The following is a 22,615-nucleotide window of genomic DNA, read 5'->3' as shown; positions in this document are numbered from 1 at the left end:
CAGAATACCTCTCTAATAGGCAAGGTGGGTCTATGGTGCCAGGCAGGACTGTGCCTTAGGAATTCCTGCTTGATCTAGTCACTCCTTGGGCAGCAATGGTGTAATGGTGCAGGGATAGGTGCCAGGCATTTGTGGGAGGGAGGGGGAGAGACAGTCCAATGCCTTTCTCCAAGGGCATTGGCACAAGATGGCCTTTTGGCTTTAATCAATGTCTGGGCTCCAAATTACCTCCTCTGTCCTGGAAGCTGGGGGGAAGCACTGAAGTGAAATCATATGTCCATTTCTGGAGAAGAGATTAATGGAGGTGGGGGAGGGGAAGCAGAAGGGAGAAGGGGAGAACGGAGGCCCTCAGAGGGGATGGAAGAACCAGAAACAGTAGCCAGGAATCCCCATCTTAGCTTACCCTAGGACACTCCTTGAGGTCTCAACACAGTACCTCCCCCAACCTCATGGGAGCCATTCCTATCACCACCTCCTCATCGTGATAAATGAGACAGGTGCCGACAGGGAGCAAGTGAGGTTGGGAGCCTAAGTTCCCCTTCCTGCCAGTTTGAAATAAGTCATGGGAGAGCTCATTCTTTTCTTGCCTCAACCTCACCCCTGACTGTGGCCTCCCCTAGCACCCTTGCTGATCAATGCTTTTCCCCTTAGCTATTTTATAGCTACCATCTATGCAAATATCCCAAGAAACACTTTCCTTTTCCCACTTGCAACCCCACTCCAAAACCTTCCCTGGGAGCCCCATTTCTGCTCACCCGTGTGACTGCGCTTATGTACCATAAGCACATTGGGCCCGATGCAGACCATACCACAGATGTCACACTTGAGCTTGCCATTGGGCAGTCGAATGCCACCAGGAGAGTGAGGCTCTGGGCCGCTCCCATCACAATAACCCAGGGGCTCAGACAATGAGTCTTCTACAATCACACTGTCCTCCTTTTCCAGAAGCCGATCATCTGGCCCCAGCAGTCGGCTTGACTCTTCATCACTGTACATCTCCACCTTGATGGAATTACCTGGGAGGTGAACGTTTTGTTGGTTAGGACAAGGACAAGCAAAGAGGGGGAACGATTTAGGGCCAGTACAGAAAAAATTGGCCAGACTTTTTAGAATTCAAGAGGGATGAGTATCTAGGATGCAGTAGCCATGGTGAGGGGCACCTGGTCCTGCTGAGGCCTGGAATATCTTTTTCTATCCATTCCACCCACTGTGTAATCAGGCTTCAGGAGTGAAAAGATTGAGAGTTGGTAGGGTGTCTTCTCTTACTAGGATAAGAAAAGTGTGAGTGTGAGTGTGTGTGTGTGTTGGTGGAGATGGAATTCCTTTCAATTTTTCTATCATTAAGCAAGATGTCTGATTCAGCCCTAGGCAAAAAGCCAACCACAGATACTGGTGGCAAGATGGTCTTGGGAAGGTTTGGTGGGGCCCAGGGAAGATGTAGGTGGGCTGGAGAGCAAGGGAGGAAAAGAACATAGGTGGAGAACATATATAACCCAATTTATCCTCCCACCCTCTACCCATTCCTCTTCTCAATAAAAGCTAATGGCAGGGAGGGTGAAAGAAAGAGCTGTCTGTGGGAGAAAGAGCTTTGACTTTAGCTCTGACCTACATTCCTGACTATTCCAATCATTTAGAGAATGTCACAGATCCAAGGCCAGCTGGGGAGGGGCAGTCACAAGGACCCCACCTGAGCAGGACAGTGAAGGTGAATAGGGAGGGCACTCCGCCCTCTTCCAACGTCCCCACACAACTCCTCATCACCCTTTCTGTTTGTCTAGAATCGAGAAGCTTCTTCAGCACTTCAACTTGTTTAGCTCATATTTCCCTACTTGTACTGCACGTCCCCCATCCCCTACTTATACCTAGTTTAACTTCATTTTTGCTTGACTGTGACTAACCATTCTCCTTCCAGAAACCAGGGGAACGTAGGACACTGGGCTCCCCCAATGCTCTTAAAGAGTTATGGAAGCCGAATAAAGATAATGATAGGGTACTAGTCCCAAACAAAAGATAAATAAGAAACCAAAAGTAAATGGGATAAGATGGGTTGGGGTTGGGAATGAGGGACTGATACTTACCACTGAGCGAACAGATGGGTGAAGAGTGCTGGCTATTTGGGGTGCTCACAGTGGGCCCCACTGGGGCTCCACTGAACTCCTTCTCCAGAGATGAGTCCCCGCTACCTTAGGGAAACAAAGCAGAAGAAGGTTAATGGGAAAAGCTAGAGATATAACCACCTAGCACTCACTGTGTCCTCTTGTCCCTCAGCACTGAGAAGAGAGCCACATGGGTGCTATTCAGACCTCAGGGAAACAGGGTGGCTGGGGCCCTCTACCTTACTTTATAAGGTTGAGGGGAAGAACAACATCATCAATTGACACCCACAGGAAGCGAAGTGGGACTGGGGCTTGGAGAGCTGAGGAAAGGAGACAAATAGAGGCTTCAGCAGGGAGGCATTTTGATGGGGAACATCCCCCCCAACAGATCCTAAAGTCACCTCCTGGATCTTCTGGGAAGACCAGTGGTAGTGCTCTCTAGGTGCTATCATACATATCACCCAATCATGGGAAGTCATCTCAAAGGAGGTGATAGGCAGGCCATCTCTTAGGTGGGGGCTAGAACAAAAATTCTGTCTAAGTCACAGACTCATCCTTGGACTCCTAAAGCCAAATTCTACACCTTGCCCCTTCCAGGATGTCTTTTTTCTGTGATGGACCCTATCTGATTCTGCTCACTCCTCTATTTAGTGTCCCTGAAGCACTTGCACGCTCACTTTGTACTATGGTCTACTCATTGGGATTTGCTAATATATTACTTTATACAAGTATTTAGTTGTCTCATGTGTTTTCAACTAGATTATATGGTTCCCTGAAGAGAAGGATCATATCAATTTGGGGGAAAAAGGAGGAGGATCCTCCCTTTCCATATGACCCCTACCTTTTTGTACACAGGAAGAAGTTAATAAATGCCTGCTAATCCATACACAGACATAAATGTTACAGATAAGTGCAGATAAACATACTGGCATGCATGGACCTAGCTCCATGCTTATACTGGCATTTATAGACACCTGTTACACAGATATGCATAGAAAACTTCTAACACCCCCAGTCTGGAAATCCAGCTATTGCTTCATCCAGATATAGTAAAGAGACTTGTTCTCACAAAATGAAGACTGAATTCTAAAGAGGTCAGAATTTGAACTATCCATCCCTGTTCACAATGTAAGAAATTCAAGGACTATCCCCTTAAGAGATCCTTCTGTTGCTCTGGTCAGTGAAGAGAAAATAATCACTCAGGATCTTCTTTCATCAAAGTCTCCCTTTTGATTCTCTCCTCAGTTTCTGGAGGTTCCCAGGCTTTAACTTATTTCACAGTGTTGTTGTGAGCTTTGTAAACCTTAATGCACCAAACAAATATAATTCTTTTCTTTAGATCTTTTGAAAAATGCTTCATGACTCAAGACTCAGTTCCCTCTTCTGGGATGGGTTATGTCTCTTGAGAATGTTAGATAAGACCACAACCACATATATATAGTGTTGTGGGCTGGCTGGGTCCTCACTCCATCCTCAGACTCCCTTAACTAAGGCATTATACAGAATTTGGGGAGAGGAAGGATAAAAAAAGGATCTGTCTTAACTTTTAAAATCAATTAACAAGCATTTATTAAGCACTTACTACATAGCCAGACACAGTGCTAAGGGGTGGGGGAAAAGGTGAAAAGTTTCTATACTCTAAGGGACTATGCCTAACTATTTACTTAATATGAAACTGTCCTCAGTAACTTGATAGGGGAAGAAGAGATATGGGATTTGACTCCACAAAGATTAGTGAACTTGTTAGGAAATGTCATTGGATTCTTGGGTGAAAAGTCATTGGCTCTGACTCTGTGTTCCCCTTAGAGTTGTTTGCTGGGGGAGGGGTGTTAGGAGCATGAGAAAGAGTGTCCCTTTAATAGCCAAGTGGTGCCAGCTCATGAAACCCTTGGATAGGGCTTCTCTTTCTAGGATGAAAGTGAGGGAAAGAATATTCTCATCCACTTCTTCCCTGGTGAGTACCAGAAGATTGTTATTCAGTCAAATCAACTTGTGCAGGGTTAATTACTTGAAACAATTAGTTTAAGGGGTTAGAAATCAATCTGGGAAACCATGGACTTTGAATCCTAGTTAGGAAGGAGAGAGAACCAGCGCTAGCCTTGGGAAACTCATCAGATCCCTCAAGGTATAAGAAGCTCAGGGGAGGGAATTTCAAATATTCTAAGTTTTTGGAAAACTCCAAACTAATCAAGCTGAAGCTATTTTCACATCCCAGAGAAATGTTCTTGGCCAAACTTATCACAGCAAGGCTGGCTTCTTTGCCATCAGAAGTAAACCATGAGGCTCATACCTTAGGACCAGGGGAAGGAAGAGATAACCCATAGGTTATATATGTTTTACATTCATACTCTGTTCTAGCCTTCCTCTCCCTGATTCACCTCCAATGGTATCTGCCCTTAAGAAGCAGTCAGGAAATTAAAGAGAACCTTGAATCCTCACACTTCTCTGCCAGAGCCTTGACTTTGGCAGATCTTTCTTAGCAATGGGACTCTGAGATAGGGGGCAGTCGGCCTTCTCCAGAAGAGCAAGGTAAATGCCAAGTGCTACCTACTACCCACACCCACAGGCACACCCATTCCCACTGTGGGGACATGGCTAGGAGGAGGAAAAAGCCCCCTCTACCTCTTCAAACCTAAGGCATCTGCTGCTGAGTCCCTATTCCCACTAAAAAGCTTCCCTCTCTTCCCCCTCCATCCCACCCAGGCCTGCTTTGGCATTTTACCCCTGGCACTCCATCTGTGTCCCCAAGGCCTAATCGAGATGTCACCACTAGCTCAGGCGGCTCAAGCCGTTGTCTTTGCTTAGCAACGCCAAACGCCCTCTCCCATCCTTGGCAAGCATAGCAAGGAACGCCCCCTCCCCCTTCCCTCCTCCCTTTTCTCTACCCCTCTCCCTTTCCTCAGGCTCGGGAGTTGTTTCTGAATTGGCTCCCTAGCCCCAGCAACCCCCTTCCCCCTCCCTCTGTCCACTTCCTGCCTGAACTTACATTATCCTTCCCTTGCTGGTGAGACCCCAAGGTGCAAGCGCAAGCCACCGCCTTGGTAACGGTGCTGGAGTGCGGGTGGTGTGTGCATGTCTGCGTCTGGGTGGCAGGCAGGGGTGAGCCCAGCCACTCACCTTCCAGGAAGCATGGATTCCTGGAAGTGAGGGGAACCGCCGTCATTTCATAGGCACCAGCAGCAAGCAGCCCGGTGAGCAGGGGCCCACAGCTGCAGCTGGCAAGAAGTGCTCGGCTTGGGGGGGGGGCAGTGTGTGTGTCTATGGATGATTGGGGAAAGGGCTAGTGAGAGAGAATGGGGGGCGCTGAGGCTAAAACAGCTCTTTCTCAAGGCAGCAAGGAGGGCTGAGGGGGCGGAAGGGGGGGGAGGCAGATGCCCTCGTGCCCAGCAGACAAAGAACAACTACTCAACAAATACCTAAGAATCCAGGGAGCGTGTGCAAGGCAGAAGGGAGAGAGGGAGCTGCTGGGCTGGAAGGAGCCACGAGGGGCAGGCCAACCAGCCCTTTAACAGCTAGGGAAGCTAAGGCCCCAGATGCCATAGAACCTAGGACAGAGAGCAGCTGCTGAGGCTCCAGGACAGGGCCAAAGCCACTCCCTGCAACAAATGTGGGCAGCCCCATCCCTGTTTTTCCTCTAGCAGAAGGGAGGTCTTTTTCTTTAGGGCTGGTGAAGACAAAGCCCTCTTTCGAAACAGCTGAGGAGACCAAGTACATTCTGGCCACTGGCACATTCTGCTCTGCTGTCCTATACCCTTTCAGGGACCCTAACTACTTTTGTGAATTCACAAAACCACTGGGTCTAGCTAAATACGTCTGTACCATTTCTCTTTGCCTTCCCTCCCCAACACTGCCCTCTGGGGCCCCTGTGCCATCCACCTCCCATAAGTAATCAGCCTTCTAGGAGGAAGAGGCCTCGGCTCTGCACCCTTCCAAAGGAGCTGCTCACTTTAGTGCTGACCTACTTTGAAAGACTAGATTCTCTGATTGTGAGAACCTGGGGGTAGAAGGAACTGGGAATTTGAGACCAAGTACATTCTGGCCACTGGCACGTTCTGCTCTGCTGTCCTATACCCTTTCAGGGACCCTAACTACTTTTGTGAATTCACAAAACCACTGGGTCTAGCCAAATACGTCTGTACCATTTCTCTTTGCCTTCCCTCCCCAACACTGCCCTCTGGGGCCCCTGTGCCATCCCCCTCCCATAAGGAATCAGCCTTCTAGCAGAGGGGGGGGGAAATGTACTACCTACCCCTATATCCCTGTACTGAGATTTCCCAAGCATTTTGCTATTGCTGAAGGCTTGAAGTAATGACTGATATAATTCCTGATATACACAGACTGAGTTTGAGATACTCAGTTTCTTCCTAAAGTAGAATATGAATAAGAATAGACACTATGTGGATTCTCCTTATCTAGATGAAGTAATCTTTATGCAGTAAAAGACAGAAGATAGAGAGAAAGAACTTTCTGAGAGTTAAACACTAAGAGGGGCAGAATTGCTCATTTTTCCTTCTGGAGAACATCAAGATTAGTCATAGAACATCATGCCATTTCCTTATCAACTGACCAGGCTAGGGAAAGTTCATTTGGCTCAGACACATATGGATAAAGCCATGATCTGAAGTTGAGGCTGGTACTCTAAACAATGACACAGTCAATCCTCAATGCTGCCATATCACCTCTAGGAAAGAAGGACAGTTGATAGGCTCCCAGACACCTTCTAGGCAGAGAAGTCTCTCTATTCTGACAGACAGATGATATCTTTGGGGTCCGTTATGTTATCCTGTCATCTGTTATCCCTCTTCCCCTTTCCCCAGGCCTACTCCATAGCAGCTACCAGCCAGAAATACCTGGTGAACATTCTCAAAGCACAGCTGAAGTGCTTTTGGCCTGTCCATTTCTTTCTTTTTCAAGAGTCATTTGGAGTAGAAGCCTCCTTTTTGGTTCTACAAGGAAACCTCAATCTGTTTAGGAAGCAAGAAAAGCTTGCTTTTACAGCAGAACAGTGATAGAGTCCCTAGGTTTGAATGTATGTGGCCAGTAGAAGTTCCACTGGGAACTAAAAGGAACCCTGGGAGGTGGACCTTTGATGGTCCCCTTCCTGGCTTCTCCTTTATTACTCTGAGGGGAGGAATATGTGGTGATGATGAAGTTAGATATAATGCTAGATACTCAAGGAAAGAAGCATCAGTGAAGGATGGCACATTTGTATTTCTGGGTCCTTGGCTTCATGAAGCAGGAGGCTGGAAAATTCAGATACTTGTGGAGGAGAATGACTGCAGGCTCAAGCTAGGCTTCTTCTATCCAAAGCAATCTACTTCTTTTCTGCTATTCCATCCATCGAAATAGCTATCAGTTGATTCTCCATTTGGTTAGGCCCATCCCTTCCTTAAATGTAGGTCTAGAATGGTGAGAAATAAGCATCAGCTTGAAGATGTCCTCAATTAAATTTCATTGCTACCAATCTCAAACTGGCCTCCTGCCCATCCTATTTTTTCCCCAGTTCTCAATTCATCCCATCAGTTTCTACACTAGCCCCTTTTGGGGTGAAATGGAGATATAGGTTTCTTTCTACAGTGTAGCCCAAATTCCTAAAGGGACCAACTCATGACTCTAAAACTTGCTCCTGGCCTCATTCCCCTTAATTAAATTCTTCGTTATTCCAGTGATCCAATATCATGAATCCTTGAGTCCTAGAAATAAAACCTGGTTTCAGCCCCTATACACTCATCTTTTAAAAAAGAGGCTGAAGAAAGGTCCCCATTTGCCACCTACTGTGTCTGAGTCTGGGAAGCCTGTGGTTATTTCTGCATCGCTGAAAAATCACACTAAAAGCAAAGGCTCTCTATTTACCCTGGTCAGAATATCTTCAGGCAAGAAAACACACATTTCTTTAGGATCATGGGTGGGCCTTGTGAGCAGCCTCTCAGCTCTAATTCTCTGACGTGAAATGGATACATTTCTTATTTGGCTATCATCATTCAACATTTTGTATTTGTATCCCTCGAACTTAGCACTGTACTTGACACATAGTAGATGTTTAATAAATTCTTACTGATGGATTGATTTAAATGGTATCAAAGAAGTCTAGTGACCTCGGAAGAAGAAAAAGGAGCCTGGCATCTCTTCCACTCATCTGATTGTAGGAGCCAACCTAATAAGTAAAAGAAGCATATGCCTTTCCTCTGTCCATATCCCCAACCTGGACGGTACCTCTTATCCTCTCCTTACACACAGAGAAAACCTAAGGAGAAGAATTACTATTGACCTCAGAAATAAAATAAGGAAGCAATCACTAACAGGCCAGACCTTTGGCCAGCAGCTTTGAGGGCCCTACTGTCCAAGGTGACTCCTCTAAGACAAAGGAGGGTTACTTCCAGCTCTTTAGAAGCAGAACAAATTAGAGGACATACCAGACATATACGAGCGGCCATTGCAGTTCTCTATATCCATCTTAAAGAGACTTTGCTGCAAGAGAAAAAAAAATGCTATTAGAAGCTGAGTTCTGAGTAGTGGCAGAGATGCCTTCCTATAATCTCTGAATAAGAAGGATTCATGAAGGATGATCAAGGTCTTCTCCCTTGTCCTAGGCCTGACCTGACAACTCCAGAAAGAGCAGAAAATTCCCATTCTGCCCTGATAAGAGGAAGAGAGTATTTTGGCTTAAACTCCAAGAAGTGTGTGAGCCTACAACCCATGAGAAATAGGTCTCAGATCATACCAGAGCTGTTTAGGCTGGGCTTATTTCGGTGGGGGCAGAAACCCCATCAGCAGTGGTCTTTAATGTGGCAAAGGAAATAGACACATCCCACCCATTGGGAGATAGCAGAGCTCTCCTGAGAAGCTCCATCCCCCTGCTAAGAGGAGGACAGCGATATGGCAGTGATGCCTGGAGACAGTCATGCTAAGGATTTTGTCAGGCAGTGAAAGGGGTGATAATGGCAAAGAGGGGGAGGGGGAAGAGCAACCACGATAGAATTTAGTGTTGGGTTCCCTACAGTGCTAATGAACGTTTTATACATTTAAGTGGCTTTTTCCCCCTCTAGGCAATTACATTTTCTGTGTTAAAAAACAAAACCTGAGTCTAGGTTTAAAACACAGGTTGGACTGTTTGAAGAAGGCAGGCAATAATTGGCAACAGCATGTACTAAACAAGTTGGTGCTGAGAACAATTAAAAGTGATAATTTGTTGCAATGAATTATCTCCTTAGGAGCTGAAAGGGAGGAAGAAAAATGAGTGTGATATAGGAAATTTGCATACATCCAAAATTGTCCCTGCCACATAACAATAAAAATCCTTCACAGGATGATTTGAGAGAGAAGGAGGAGGAAAGTAAAAGACCCTGGAGTGGTGAGGTTCTTGATCACTTTGAAGAATTCCATTCAAGCAAATCCCTGGATATCCAGTTTGCTGATCATACCAAATCAGGGCAAAAATAAGAGGATCTATTTCTCCATCTCTTCCCTGTTGTTTGGTAGCTCTGAGAGAGGCTTGAGAACAAAACATGAAGTACCCAAATGAAATTAATGGAAAAGGCTGAAACATCTTCAGGAACTGACTTCTGATCATACAGCAGCTTTCGCCTATATTGCACTCAGACAAACTCCAGGTCCTCATCCTCTTCACCAGAAATATTTAGCAAGTCCCCACATCCATCATTTCTTAATGTCTTTCCTTGGGTGAGCTGAGTTGTAGGACCACAACACAAGCCACAGATAAAAAGGGGCCTCCCAGGTTCCTGGATTAATAGTGATAACAGGAGTCCTAGCCCACTTACACACACAGTACTCAAGGCATAGCTCCCTAAGGTGGCCAAAACTACAGGAAGAACACTCTGGAAAGTCATGGAGACTTCATCCTTCCCAGACCATTTTCATCATCATAACATCATTTGGGGATTTATAAGAGCTCTGTAGAGCTCCTCAAAATGCTTCTGACTACATCTCTCTGTACTCATAGTAACCAAGGGAGATAGGAAAAGGAAAGTAGGTGTCTATCTTCCACTTAGAGAAAATAGGGCCAGTAGAGATGAAGCAGTTTGTCCAGAGTCACATCGTGAGAGTCCAGAACCTAGGACATCTGCTGGTTCTTTTCCATTAAATTCCTTGAACAATTAAGTTGTTTGGGATCTTCTTCATAGTTCTTCCTGTTTGCTCTTTGATTTCTAGCATTAACATCAATTAAAATGACTTTTTCTTTGGTGTCATCCTGTAGGAGGGTGGGGCCTTGCTTCAAAAGTAGAACCAACTAAGCCAACTTTCCAGGAAGAAGGTGATAACTCAATATTGATTGCCTGAGCTAGGGTCTAAATAAGAATTAGGTGAACAAGGACATGTGAAAAAATGCTCTCTAGTCACTGGATAATGAAGTACACCTGACGGCATTGCTAGTATGATTCCTAGCAGCTTTCTAAAGGAGCCTAGCTGAAATGTCTGTTTAGAGGAGGCAGTGCTACTGAGTATCAAAACTGAACTTCTCTGCCTTCTCACCCTTCAGACAGATACACATGACTTGGGGAGAAGAGTCTTTAACTGACACTGATGCATCTGGGTGCCAAGCTGATAACCTCAGAATTGAGAGGCTGAGGATTCAGTTACTACTTTAACCTTGGTGCCCTTGAAGTGAATCTTAGCTCTTCTGAGAGAGATGAGGATGCCAGGTATCTCATTCCACCCAACCCCTCTAAACTCCTCCTCTAATACCGATTCCATTTCTTCATGACCAGGCAAAATCTAGTATCTCCCAGGGCAGAGGAATGGGGTCAAATCTTGCAGTGCCAAGACTCAAGACACTATTTTAGGTAAGGGGTAAAGATAGGAGAAGTTTTGGTTACACAAGACAGCTTTGGATAAAAGACCCTGAGAAGGAATCAACTTAGTGGCAACAACAAATCCCTCCTGACACAGATACTGCACAGTGCGAAGGCTAAATTCAGCTCCATTAAGCAATTGGGATAAATTAGACAAAAACCACTCTCCTGCCCTTTTGAAGGGACATCAGGGAACCAAATGTGTTGAAGATGCCACCTCATGTGCAAACCTTCCCTGAATCCTTCAATTGTTAGTGTTCTTTCCCTTTTCATATTTCCTTGTATTAACTTATCCCCCTAGTAGAATGTAGGTCCTTGAGAACAGGGACTAGTTCAGTTTTGTCCATGTACCTTGCATAGAGTAAACAAAATATCTGTTGAATTAAACTGAAGTAAGATTGTAAGTCCCCAGGGACCTGGTGGCAAAATGAGTTTTCTTCCCTGTTTTTCTGGCTGGGATGATAATCTGTGTTCACTATAACTTTAGTTTAGCTGGCTACTTCTTTACCACATCAGTACTATATTAATACAAATCGGTATTATATGACTCAGATTTCCCGCCAAGCCCAGTGACAGGGCGGGGCTTGTACAATATGCCAGTAATTTGGGTGGCCCAATCCAGTGTCTGTCTTCACAGTTATGCCAATAGCTGCCACCTTTTATGTCTTCAAAATAGTATTCCCACAGCTCTAATTGTTAATGACAAAAATGACAGAGAGTTGAGTTTACCTAGCCAGGTATTACAAAATCTTGAAATAAGAGTGACACTGGAAATAATTAAAGTGCTTCAAATCCCCCAAAGAATCCAGCAAGATTGAGATACTCCCAAACTGGAATTTTTAAAAAGACATATTGCCTAGATAAGATAAACAGATTAACTGGGAAAGATGTCATTCTGTACTATGGCATTATTTAGTGCTCACTAGGGCCCCCTGTTCTGATTTGTTCCTAAGGAGTAAAATGGGTAGACATTCCATTCTCTGACCAGGAACAAGTTTTGTTTTCTTGAGAACTGGCTGTTTTGGGTGATTTTGGGGACAAACTAATGTTCAGATGTTTTTCCCACCATTTCTCTTTGAGGTGATGGAATTGATATAATAGGTGTCATATTTTTTTTGCCACTCAGGACAAGAGGAAAAAGAAATAGAAAAGCAGAAATATCTCTTCTACTCTCATGAGATATGGGATCTTGGGTATACCATGACTCATTAAAGAGACAGAACCTAATGCCCTCACCTCCTGCATGTGTTCACAGTTCCAGTTCAACAAGCAGACCAAACAGACACTGCCCACTGCTGCCTCTGCTTTCTAAAACCAAAGCTCGAGAGAGCTCCTGGTTTGGGAATGACACTGTTGTCTTGTTGCTCTAAAACTGTATTTTCATAAAGGAAACAAACTGGGTGGAGTAAAACCGGCAGGTTTCTCATAGAAAGATGTTGGGTAAAGAAATATCACCCTCAGCTCAGCTCCACACAGCCTTCTAGGAAACACATCTAGACATGAAGAGCTTTGCAACTCTGAAATGACCTTTAGGGTTAGCTTGTTTTCTCCAGGAGTTGACACCATAAAGAAACCTGACAGCCTTTTCTTTGTTCATGTGGCTATCTTTCCTGCTGAGGGTGCCTGACTAATTTTCTCTTTAGGCTTTAACTAGTGAATTCATGTTTAAAGACAACACAAGAAAGCATTAGTCTCACTAAATGTTTGGAGAGTAAAAGGAAGAAATTTCCAGGACATCCTAAGAATGGCCACTCTAAAAATAAGGGGTAATAACTAGGAAGATACCACAGTACCAAAGAGGTAGAAAAATACCATCTCACCTTCTTTTAGATGTCCTATGGTTACATTTTTTCTCTTGCCCTTTCATCTTGCCTTTCTTCCTCATGCATATTTTAGAAGAAAAGAAGAGGGGGCTGAGGCTTATGAGAAGAGAGTAGTAACTCCTTTACCATCCACACAAACCATGTATGTGCCTCAGCACAGATGAGGGTGAGGAACAGTTACCACACCATTCAGACGAGATGTGACTCTTGGTAAGTTATCTGAAGTTACTCCCATGTACACAAAAAGGCACCACAGTCATGATTCCTTTGTCTGATGGGGAGAGAATATAAGTTTTAAGAGGTTTTCATCTTTAACTTCAAGGGATGATGCCCAAAACAGTATTAATCATCATAGGGGATGAAGCTTGAGGCCTACCCACACAATAAAATCACATAATTTTAACATTAAAATCTACTTTTGAGATCATTGCATTGAACCTTCTTATTGAAGAGACAAGGCCAGAGAGGTTAGATGATTCCTAGCCCAGTGTTTTTTCCTCACTAAATCATACTGTTTGGAACTGCCTTACAGAATTCTAGAATTAGAATAGACTTCAAGAGGTCTTTTAGTTCAACTCATATCTAAACAGGAGTTATAGTGGTCAGTCACCAAGCTTCAGCTAGGTTTCCAAAGAATGGAATTCATTACCTGCTAAAGCGACTTATTCTGCTTTGGTACATCTCTAATCATAAGGCAGTTTTTCCTTACAGTGGACTCCTAATTGGGTTTCTTTGAAACTTCTACCCATTCCCCCTACTTCTGAATTTTGCAACCAAATAGAAACAATCTAATCTGCCTTCTACATGACAGATTTTAAAGTACCTGAACAGCTTCTATGTCTTCCCTCAAATCTTTTCTTCCCTAGACTAAACATACCCAGGGCCTTCCATTAATCAATTAATTTTTGTAAGGCATTATTTCTAGTCCTCTATTCTGAGTTCCCTCTCTGGTCATGCTCCATTTTCTCGATGTCTTTTTTGAAAGGCAGTGTCCAGAATCAAATACAATATCCCAAATGTGGTCTGAGCACAATAGGGTATAGTGAGATTATAAATTCCATCATTCTGGAACCAATGGTTCTGGTAAAGCAGTCAGAGATCTCTGCTTCTTTGGCTACCACATCACACTGGCTGGGTGTAGTGGCACAAGGCCTGTAGTCCCTGCTCTTGGGAGGTTGAGGGTGATGAATTTATTGAGTTCCAGAGTTCTGCACTGTAGCAGATTTAAAGCCAATCAGGTGTCCAAACTAAGTCTGGCACCAGTATGGGAACCCTCAGAAGGAGGGGGCTATCAGGTTGCCTAGGGAGGGTCAAAATGGCCCAGGTCAGAAGCTTCTGTGCCAGTCAATAGTGGAGTTGGGTCTGAGAAGAACCAATACACTTCCAGTTTGGGCAAGATAGGAAGATTCAGCCTCAAAAAAAGACTACTTCTGCACTGGGACACTTCATTTCTTGGTTGACATTAAGAGCTTGTATTTCCATTTCTACTTCAATGAACAATCTGGAAACACAGGATGTAAAGCTTTGAAGACAGGGCAGCTAGGTATTGCAATGGAGAGAACACCAGGCCTGGAGTCAAGAAGACCTGAGATTGGGGCAGCTAGGTGGCGAAGTGAATAGAGCACCGGCCTTGGAGTCAGGAGGACCTGAGTTCAAATCTGACCTCAGACATTTAACACTCACTAGTGTGTGACCTTGGGCAAGTCACTTAACCCCAAAATGCCCTGCTCTCCCCCATCCAAAAAGCAAAAAAAAAAAAAAGACCTGAGATCAAAATTGGCATTAGCTACTGGGCAGGTCACTTAACCCTGTTTGCCTCATGTCTTAAAAAAAAAAAAATTGGAGAAGGAAATTGCAAACTACTCCCATATCTTTGCCAACAAAACCCCAAATGGGGTCACAAAGAGTATGACTGAAGGGGCTGCCAGGATGACCTGGGGATCAAATCTGGGCTCAGATACTATACCCAGAAATAACTGGCCGTGTAACCTTGAGCAAGTTACTTAACCCCAATTGCTTTAAAAAAAAAAAAAAGAGTATGACTGAAATGACCGAACAACAAAAAGGGATAAACAGTGTAGTTGTGGGATTAGGGAGAAGCAGTTGGTGGTTGGGGAGGAGTGTGAGAGATGCTGAAGAGGCAGACTCCTGAAGATTAGAGAGCTGAAAGAAGGTGTGAGTGAGTATGTATGCTATCAATATTCTATGGGCAGCTAGGAGGCACAGTGAATAGAGTGCTGGGCTTGGGGTCAGGAAAACTCATCTACCTGAATTCAAATCTGGTCAGCTGTGTAACCTAGGGCAAGTTACTTAACCCTGTTTGCTTTGGTTCCTCACTTGTAAAATGGGCTGGAGAAGGAATGACAAAACATTCCAGCATCTCTACCAAGAAAAACCCAGATGGGATCAAGAAGAGTTGGACATGACTGAAACAACACAACAATGGGAAGACAAGCCCATTTCACACCAAAACTGTCCTCCTTATAGTACCTATACAAATTCACCTTGAACCTGCCTATCACTTTCAATCCAGAGTCCAAACCTTTTTGTGGAAAAGGGAATAGACCCAATAGTCTGGAAGTCAAACTCATCCCATTTACATAAAGGATAAACAGAAAAATTAGGAATATGCATCTCACCTTGTGTGTCATTATTCAGAATCTACCAGGACCCTATACTCTGATTTGCTCTCAGAGAGTAGAAATATTGTTTGAAGGAAAAAAATGATCCAACTTTACTGACGGTGAAGTATGAATACCACCTCTAAGGAGAGATGTGGTCAAACTACAGTGGACTGAGGTATATGTTTTCAGACATGGTTAGCATGATGATTTGTTTTGCCTGACTGTACTTATGTGTGTAAGGGGGAATTTTATGAGGGGGCAAGGGAAGTATTTGAAAGAAAGACCATGAGGAGAAACAAAAGAAAAGAGCATCAAACAACTGAGATTTCACTTCACGCCTATCAAATTGCCAAAAATAACAAACAATAGTGTTGGAGAGGCTGAAAAAAGATAGGCATTCTAATACCCTATTGAGTTAGCTGTGAATTGGTTCAACCATTCAGGAAAGCAATTTGGAATTGTGCTAACAAAGTGAATAAAAAGTATGCACCCTTTGACTCAGAGATCCTACTCCTAGACTATATATACCCCAAGGAGGTCAAAGATAAAAAGAAAGGTGCCATATGCAGCACAATATTCAGAGCAGCATTCTTATGGCAGCAAGGAACTGGAAACAAAGTCAATTAGGGAAGTATAAAAGCTATAGTACAAGAATGTTGCTTAGTTTTTTTTTTATTCTGGATTTAACACCAAATGAGCTTTTCCACACACAAAAGAGAGCAGAAAAACCAGGATATATGAAATTGGGTATCTCAATGATGTATGGCTTGCTTTTCTTTTGTGTACATGAATGTAATGCGATAACAGTACCACAAATGATAAATTTGAAGAATTCAGAGCATAGGAAGACATATGAACTGCTGCAGAATAAAGAGAAGAAGAAAAGTAATATAATGACTACAAAAATGTGATGGGAAGGAACAAAAAAAGTTCCTGAATGACTTGTAATTATAATGACCAAGCTTGGCCCTGGGGAAGAGTTGAGAAAATACACCTCCCTTCTTCCTTTGTATAAGTGCAGGACTACGAGTACAAAATATTGCATATACTGTCAGACATGGTTAATGTATTGATTGGTTTTGCTGAATTGATTTTTCTTCTCTTTTAATCTTTTTAAAACAATATTTGTGGACATTTTTCTCTTTTATTATCTCCAAATGCTGTCATTTAAAAAGAATTTTGAACTTAAATACTAAATAACATGAATATTTTCATATACAAAGCAGAATAGAAAAATAGACACACAAGAAGCCTACTGCTTCTATCTCCAAGTATACAAATAGAATGTGTCATTTTAAAGCTGCCTTCCTTGTCTGTGTTTCCTATTGACTTTCCTTCTGCTTTTAATGACCCTCTTTTCTTATTCCCTCCCCATTTTGGTAACCTTGTTATCAAGCCCTATCCCCAACTCTCCCCTGTTCCAAAATCATTTGAAGGGAAAATAAAAACTCTAATATCAAATATGCAAAACAAAACAAATACCCATATTAGCCTTGTCTGAAAAAAGCATGCCTTATTCTGTACTTTGAGCTGTTCACCTCACTGGCTCTTTGAAACTCTAATTGTTCATTACATTGATCAAGAGTTCTTAAGTCTCAGTTATTTTTCTCTACAATGTGGTTTTTATATTACATTTTCTCTTGGCTCTGCTTATTTCACTATGGATAGTTCATAGAAGTTTTCCCAGGTTTAATTAAAACCATCCCTTTCATCAGTTCTAATGGCATAATATTCCATTACATTTAACATACCATAATTTGTCCAGCCATTCAACAACTGATGGGCACCCCTATCCCTTTAATTTATAGTTCTTTGCATTACAAAAAGAGCTGCTATAAATATTTTTGTACATAAAAGTCCTTTCCCACTTTCTTAGGAGGGACTTCAATACGTCCAAATTGTTTTCCAGAATGTGAATAGACCAGTTCACAGCTCCAACCACATTGCACTGATGTTCCTGTTTCCCTTCAGTCCCTCCAACAACTGTCATTTTCCTGCTTGGATATTTTTGTCAATGTGATGAGAATGAGGTGGGATCTCAGTTGTTTAATTTGCATTTCTCTAGTTATTTGGAACATTTTTTCATATGACTGATAGTTTAGATTCTTTTCCTTTGAGAACTGCATGTTCCTATCACTTGGCTATTTTATTTATGTTGGACTGACTCTTGTTCTTTTATATTTGAATCAGTTCCTTAAATACCTTGGATATCAGACCTTTATCAGAAAAACTCCCTGCAAAGATTTTTTTTCCCCAGTTAAATATTTCTAATATTAACTGCATTGATTTTGTCTGTGCAAAAATCATTTTATGGAACCAAAATTCTCCATTTTATCCTTGTAATCCTCTCTACCTCTTATTTACTCATGAACTTGTCCCCTATCCATAGATCCAATATGTTATTTCCTTACTTTCTCCTCTAACTTGTTTATGACATGATCTTTCATATCTAAGTCACATATCCATTGGGAACTTATATTGGTATATGGTGCAAAATATTGGTCTAAGCTTAATTTCTGCCATATTGTTTTCTAGTTTTTATACCAGTTTTTGTCAAATAGTGATCCCTTGCCCCAGAAGTAGAGGGTCTTTAAGCTTATTAGACACTGTGTTACTATGTATGTTTGCTTCTGTATGTTGTATACCTAATCTGTTCTGATGATTATTAACTTCTCTACTCTTTAATACCAAACAGTTTTGATAATTACTGCTTTGGAACATAGTTTGAGATATGGTACTGCTAGCTCCCCTTCCTTCGCACTCCCCCTCCCCATTATTTCCCTTGAGATTCTTGACTTTTTGTCCCTTTAAAAATTTTTTGTTACAAGAGATGGCTTGAGATTAAGTGAGAAGTAAGAATACACCTAGAAATTAAAGTGATATTAAAACAAGTTATCAATAAAAATAAGGTACAACTTAAAAGAATAAAAGACAATGAAAAATCCAACTTTCAGGTGTTTTTCCTTTGTCTCTTCATGAGACTAAATTAGAAGTTTCTAATGTTTAGAATGATACTTCTCTGTGGATAGTTCTTTCCATGCTACAGAGATAGAGAAGACTGGTAGAGAGAAGGCAATGAGCAAAGGTTGGAGAACAAGCTAAAGATCACAAACTGAAGTAACAAACAGAAACTTGTGTTTCCAGGAAAATTTCAAGACTATCCTGTACCAATTTCTGAAATGTGCCTTGCCCTTGTCCACTTTGGAGGAAGCTGAAAATCAAGAGACAATACTGAAGAGTCTAATTCAGTGGATGTTCTCCACATCTGCATAGCATATTCCAAAAGCTCCAGGTAGACTCCTAATTCATTCTTAGTGAAACCTTTAAAAAAAGATCAAACTTTTTAGGACTTACACAAAGAACCATTTTTTTCAGATTTATAATTTTTTGAAATGAAGGACTGGCCACTAAGACATCTTTCTTCGCTAAAGAAAAAAATGCCCAAAAGAAGACTAAATAGTTCCAGCCAAGGAAAGTTGAAGACAGGAAAAGAGATGACTTAGAGGTTTTAGATATCAGAATCTAACCTTTTACATAAAATATGAACTCCATGGTAACTCTTAAGACTTTTGGCAGATGGAAAGCAGTGGTTCATTTGCATTGGGAGAAGGAGTTTCCTCATCTGGAGTCCCCTATACTAATGAAATCACAGTTCAGTAGAAATAAAAAACAAAAAAACCCAAAAGACTTGTACCACAAGAGTCAGACAAACTTTGGTCAGAACAGTCTCTGAATCTTGTGTTCCAGTGCAGAGGGAAAGCCAAAAGACTACTGAAAACTATCGAGGCTGTAACTTGTGATTGTTTTCTCTGTTTGCAGGAAGGAGGAAAAGCACCTCACAAACTCACATAGGGTAGAAAATTGGAGGAGAGGAGAGGAGAGGAGAGAAGAGGAGAGGGAGAGGGAGAGGGAGAGGGAGAGGGAGAGAGAGAGAGAGAGAGAGAGAGAGAGAGAGAGAGAGAGAGAGAGAAGCTTATCCTTAGCTGAGCCAAGTTTTCCTCTTTACCAAAGGCCACTGGCCAGGAGTATTAGAAGCACTTTTTTCTGGTTTCATTCTGAGACTGATGGTTTCTAATTCAAGAGCCAAAAGGTGATGAATAAGCACCAGAAACATCACAGGAGGGTAAAAGGTGACCTAGTTGAAGTTTATTGGAAGCTGCCAAAGACTTTTAATTCAAGAAACTCTTTTTTCTGTGTCGTCTTCTTACCCAGGGCCCTGTATGGATTCCCCAGCTTTTAGAGAGAGAGGCCTGTACTAGAAAAGTGCATGGGGAGCTGAAAAGCCCTTTGGTTTCTTGGCTGCAGTATTGCGGGGAGGGGAAAGATCATCCAAGAACTTTATGCCCTCTGCTAACTGGAGCTCTACTTTCCAAAGGAGTTGTCTGTGCCTGTTGATGAAGATACGAGCTATCTTCCTTAATGACACTCCAAGTTAACTTTGGTGGAAATGCTCCAGATTGGCCCCAGTGGTAGCCATATAATTGCCACTTGCTAATTAGTGCAAGGGAAGCTTGCGTATAAGGACAGACTTTTGTGTTACCCAAGGATACGGAAGAGACAAGGAGAGAAAGAAAAGATGTATTCCAGAGCAAAGTGATCCAAGAGTGGCTGAAAGGAGGGATGGGGGCTAAAAGAACCTGAGTCTCAAAAACCATACCACTAGAGGAAATATGAATCAAAGGTCAAGAGATGAGAGAGGCAGTTTTGCACACTAAAAACATAAACAGACCCACCCACCAAAACACTAAATATCAGGTCATGGGATTTTACAGCCCTGAAGGACCTCTGAGTTTATCTAGTCCAACTTCTTTATTTTAGAGCTGAGGACCTAAGATGTAAAGTGACTTGCCTAAAGTCACACATGGAATATTGTGGCCCAGAACCCTGGCCTTCTGATTCCAAATACCGTTACACAGTGTCTTCCATCTGTACGACCCCTGGTTAAGGCCTTAGAAATGCACCAAATCAAATTCTGACAACCACCAACATAGGGTAGTAGAGGACAAGAAGGAATACTACAGGAAAGGTAGGATGCCCACAATGGAGGAAGGACCAGGTATATAAGTGAGTAACTGAGTTACCAGAAGACTTGCCTTTTTTGGAGGAGAAAAGCTCTATGTATAACCTGAGACACAGATAGTTGTGGGAAACCCCCACTGCACCAAGCCCTATAGGAAACACTTTATATCTGTGAAACAATGTTTCATTTCAGAATCCACAGTAGCAAGTCAGAACCAAGTTTGTCACAACCAGTAAGCCCAGAAAAAGTTTCTCAGATGGAAGGAAAGAAAGATGAGAAAAGGGGCAGCTAGGTGGTGCAGTGAATAGAGCACCGGCCCTGGAGTCAGGAGGACCTGGGTTTGGATCCAGCCTCAGACACTTAACACAAAAACTAGCTGTGTGACCTTGGGCAAGTCACTTAACCCCAACTGCCCTCCAAAAAGCAAGAAAAAAGATGAGAAAAGAGGGCTGCAGGGGAAGGATTAGATAAGATTGGTTCTGGGATCCCTTTAGCACTCAGGAAGAAACAACTTCCCATCCTCCAAATCTGCTCCTCAACTTCATGCCTTTCCTCCCCAGGACCAAAGTCTCCCTCTCCCAGCCATTTCTTCCTTATTATTTCTCTCTCATAGATTCTGTCCCATTCCCAGCCCTGCTTTCTGGATCTCCTTGATCTCTTAACAGATAAAACTGACTTCATTCCTCCACTCATAGGCATTTCTTTCTACCATACAAATTTTCCTTTCCTGCTATTTCTTCCCCAGTTTCCCTCTTTACTTCTTAGCCAGGACCCCAAGTTTAAGAAACTTTCTACCTCCGTACCCCATCCTCTCAGTCTCATTGTGCTATCTCTCCCCCATCCTCTCTGTCCTTTTGTACTTCCCCCTCTCTTCTGCCCTCTGTACTTTCTCTGCCCCCCATCCTGAGTCTCCCTGTGCTTTCTCCCCCATTTTCTCAATCCCCTGTACTCTTTCTCCTCAGTCCCCATAGACCAGGGGTGGGGAACCTGCAGCCTTGAGACCACATATGGCCCTCTAGGTCTTCAAGTGTGGCCCTTTGACTGAGTTCAAGTTTTGCAGAACAAATGCTTTTCTGGGAAGTTTGGATTTAGTCAAAGGGCCATACTTGAGGCCCTAGAGGGCCAATGTGGCCTCGAAGCTGCAGGTTCCCCACCCCTGCCCTAGACTATCCCTCATCGTCCTACTCCCCTTGTACTTTCCCCCATCCTCTCTTTCCCTTTATACTTTCCCCCCATCCTCAGTCCCCCTGTACTCTCCCCTCACCCTCTCAGCCCCCAGCCCTGTGCATTCTCTCCTCCATTCTCAGTCCTCCTGTACTTTCCCCGTTTCCCCCCACTCTTTCAGTCCCTCTGCACTGTCCCCCATCCTTTGGGTCCCCCGTACTCTCCCCCTTTTCTTTCAGTCCCCCTAACTTTCCCCATCCTTGAAGCCCTCCTGTCCTCCCCCTGCCTCTCAGCCCCGCTGTGCTTTCTCTCCCCCAATCCCACTTGTTCCCCCACCCCCAGGGTTCCTCCCCCTCCATCCCTTGTCCCTCTTTCTTTCGCTCCTCACCCTCCCTGCTCGTTCTCCCCTCCCTCTAGGGTTACCGACCAACCCCAACCCCACCCCAGTCCATGGGGGCCATGCCCCTTCCCCCCTCCCCACCCCTTCTCTCTTCGCCGCCTTCTGCTCACCCCAAGACCCGGGCCCCCGGGACCCGAGGCGTCCCAGGCCTCCCCCCGACCCCCCAACACTTCACGCCCTTGCCCCCTCAAGCCCCGCCCCCAGGTTGCTAGGGCCCCGCCCCCCGCCCCCCGCGCGCGCCCAAGCCCCGCCCCTCACTCACCTGAGGCGGCTCCGCGCGCGCGCACGCGAGCGGAGGGGCAGGGAGTGGGGGGAAAGTGTTGGGGACGAGGGGGGCGGGGCAGTGGGGGGGGAAGCCCCCCGGCCCGGCCGGCTCGGGGCTGGGGGGTCACGGGGGGCGGGGTCACTGAGGCGGTGGCAGCCGGGCCGGAGCCGGGGTGAGGGCGCTCGGCGGCGGCTCCATCTCCATCGGCTGCTTCACCTGAGGAGGGACGGACCCCCCCCCCCGCCCCCCCCCCTCACAGCCGTCCCCCCCTCCCCCGAACAACTTCCGGTCCCACTGCCAGGCGACAGGCTGCGTGGCCGAACACCGAGCGCTCCGGCGCCGGGGAGGCTGCTGGGGAAAAGCAGCGGAGCCAGGTGAAAGCAGCCGAGCACCGAGGGCATCGAGTCGAGCTG

General features: G+C 44.2%; 1 protein-coding gene across 2 annotated transcripts in view; it reads right to left on the bottom strand.

Annotated features, from left to right (window-relative positions):
- Nucleotides 1–22,265, bottom strand: part of IKZF4 (IKAROS family zinc finger 4) — a 31,937-nt gene extending 9,672 nt beyond the window's left edge. For both annotated transcript variants that reach the window (XM_069079051.1, XM_069079059.1), the window contains exons 1-4: nt 22,200–22,265; nt 8,510–8,564; nt 2,079–2,183; nt 756–1,016 (exon numbers count right to left, since the gene is read on the bottom strand). In XM_069079051.1, coding sequence (XP_068935152.1) covers nt 756–1,016; nt 2,079–2,183; nt 8,510–8,549 — 406 coding nt within the window. In that variant the 5' untranslated portion in view covers nt 8,550–8,564; nt 22,200–22,265. The remainder of the gene's footprint in view (nt 1–755; nt 1,017–2,078; nt 2,184–8,509; nt 8,565–22,199) is intronic.
- Between the last annotated feature and the right edge of the window lie 350 nt (nt 22,266–22,615).

The sequence above is a fragment of the Petaurus breviceps genome, unplaced genomic scaffold (assembly GCF_028583685.1).
Source record: "Petaurus breviceps papuanus isolate PSGF00001 unplaced genomic scaffold, PetGlider_PUasm1.0 154, whole genome shotgun sequence".
In the NCBI taxonomy this organism is placed as follows: domain Eukaryota; kingdom Metazoa; phylum Chordata; class Mammalia; order Diprotodontia; family Petauridae; genus Petaurus; species Petaurus breviceps.
Note: the sequence above shows the minus strand (reverse complement) of the source record. Positions and strands in the feature narration are given on the sequence as shown.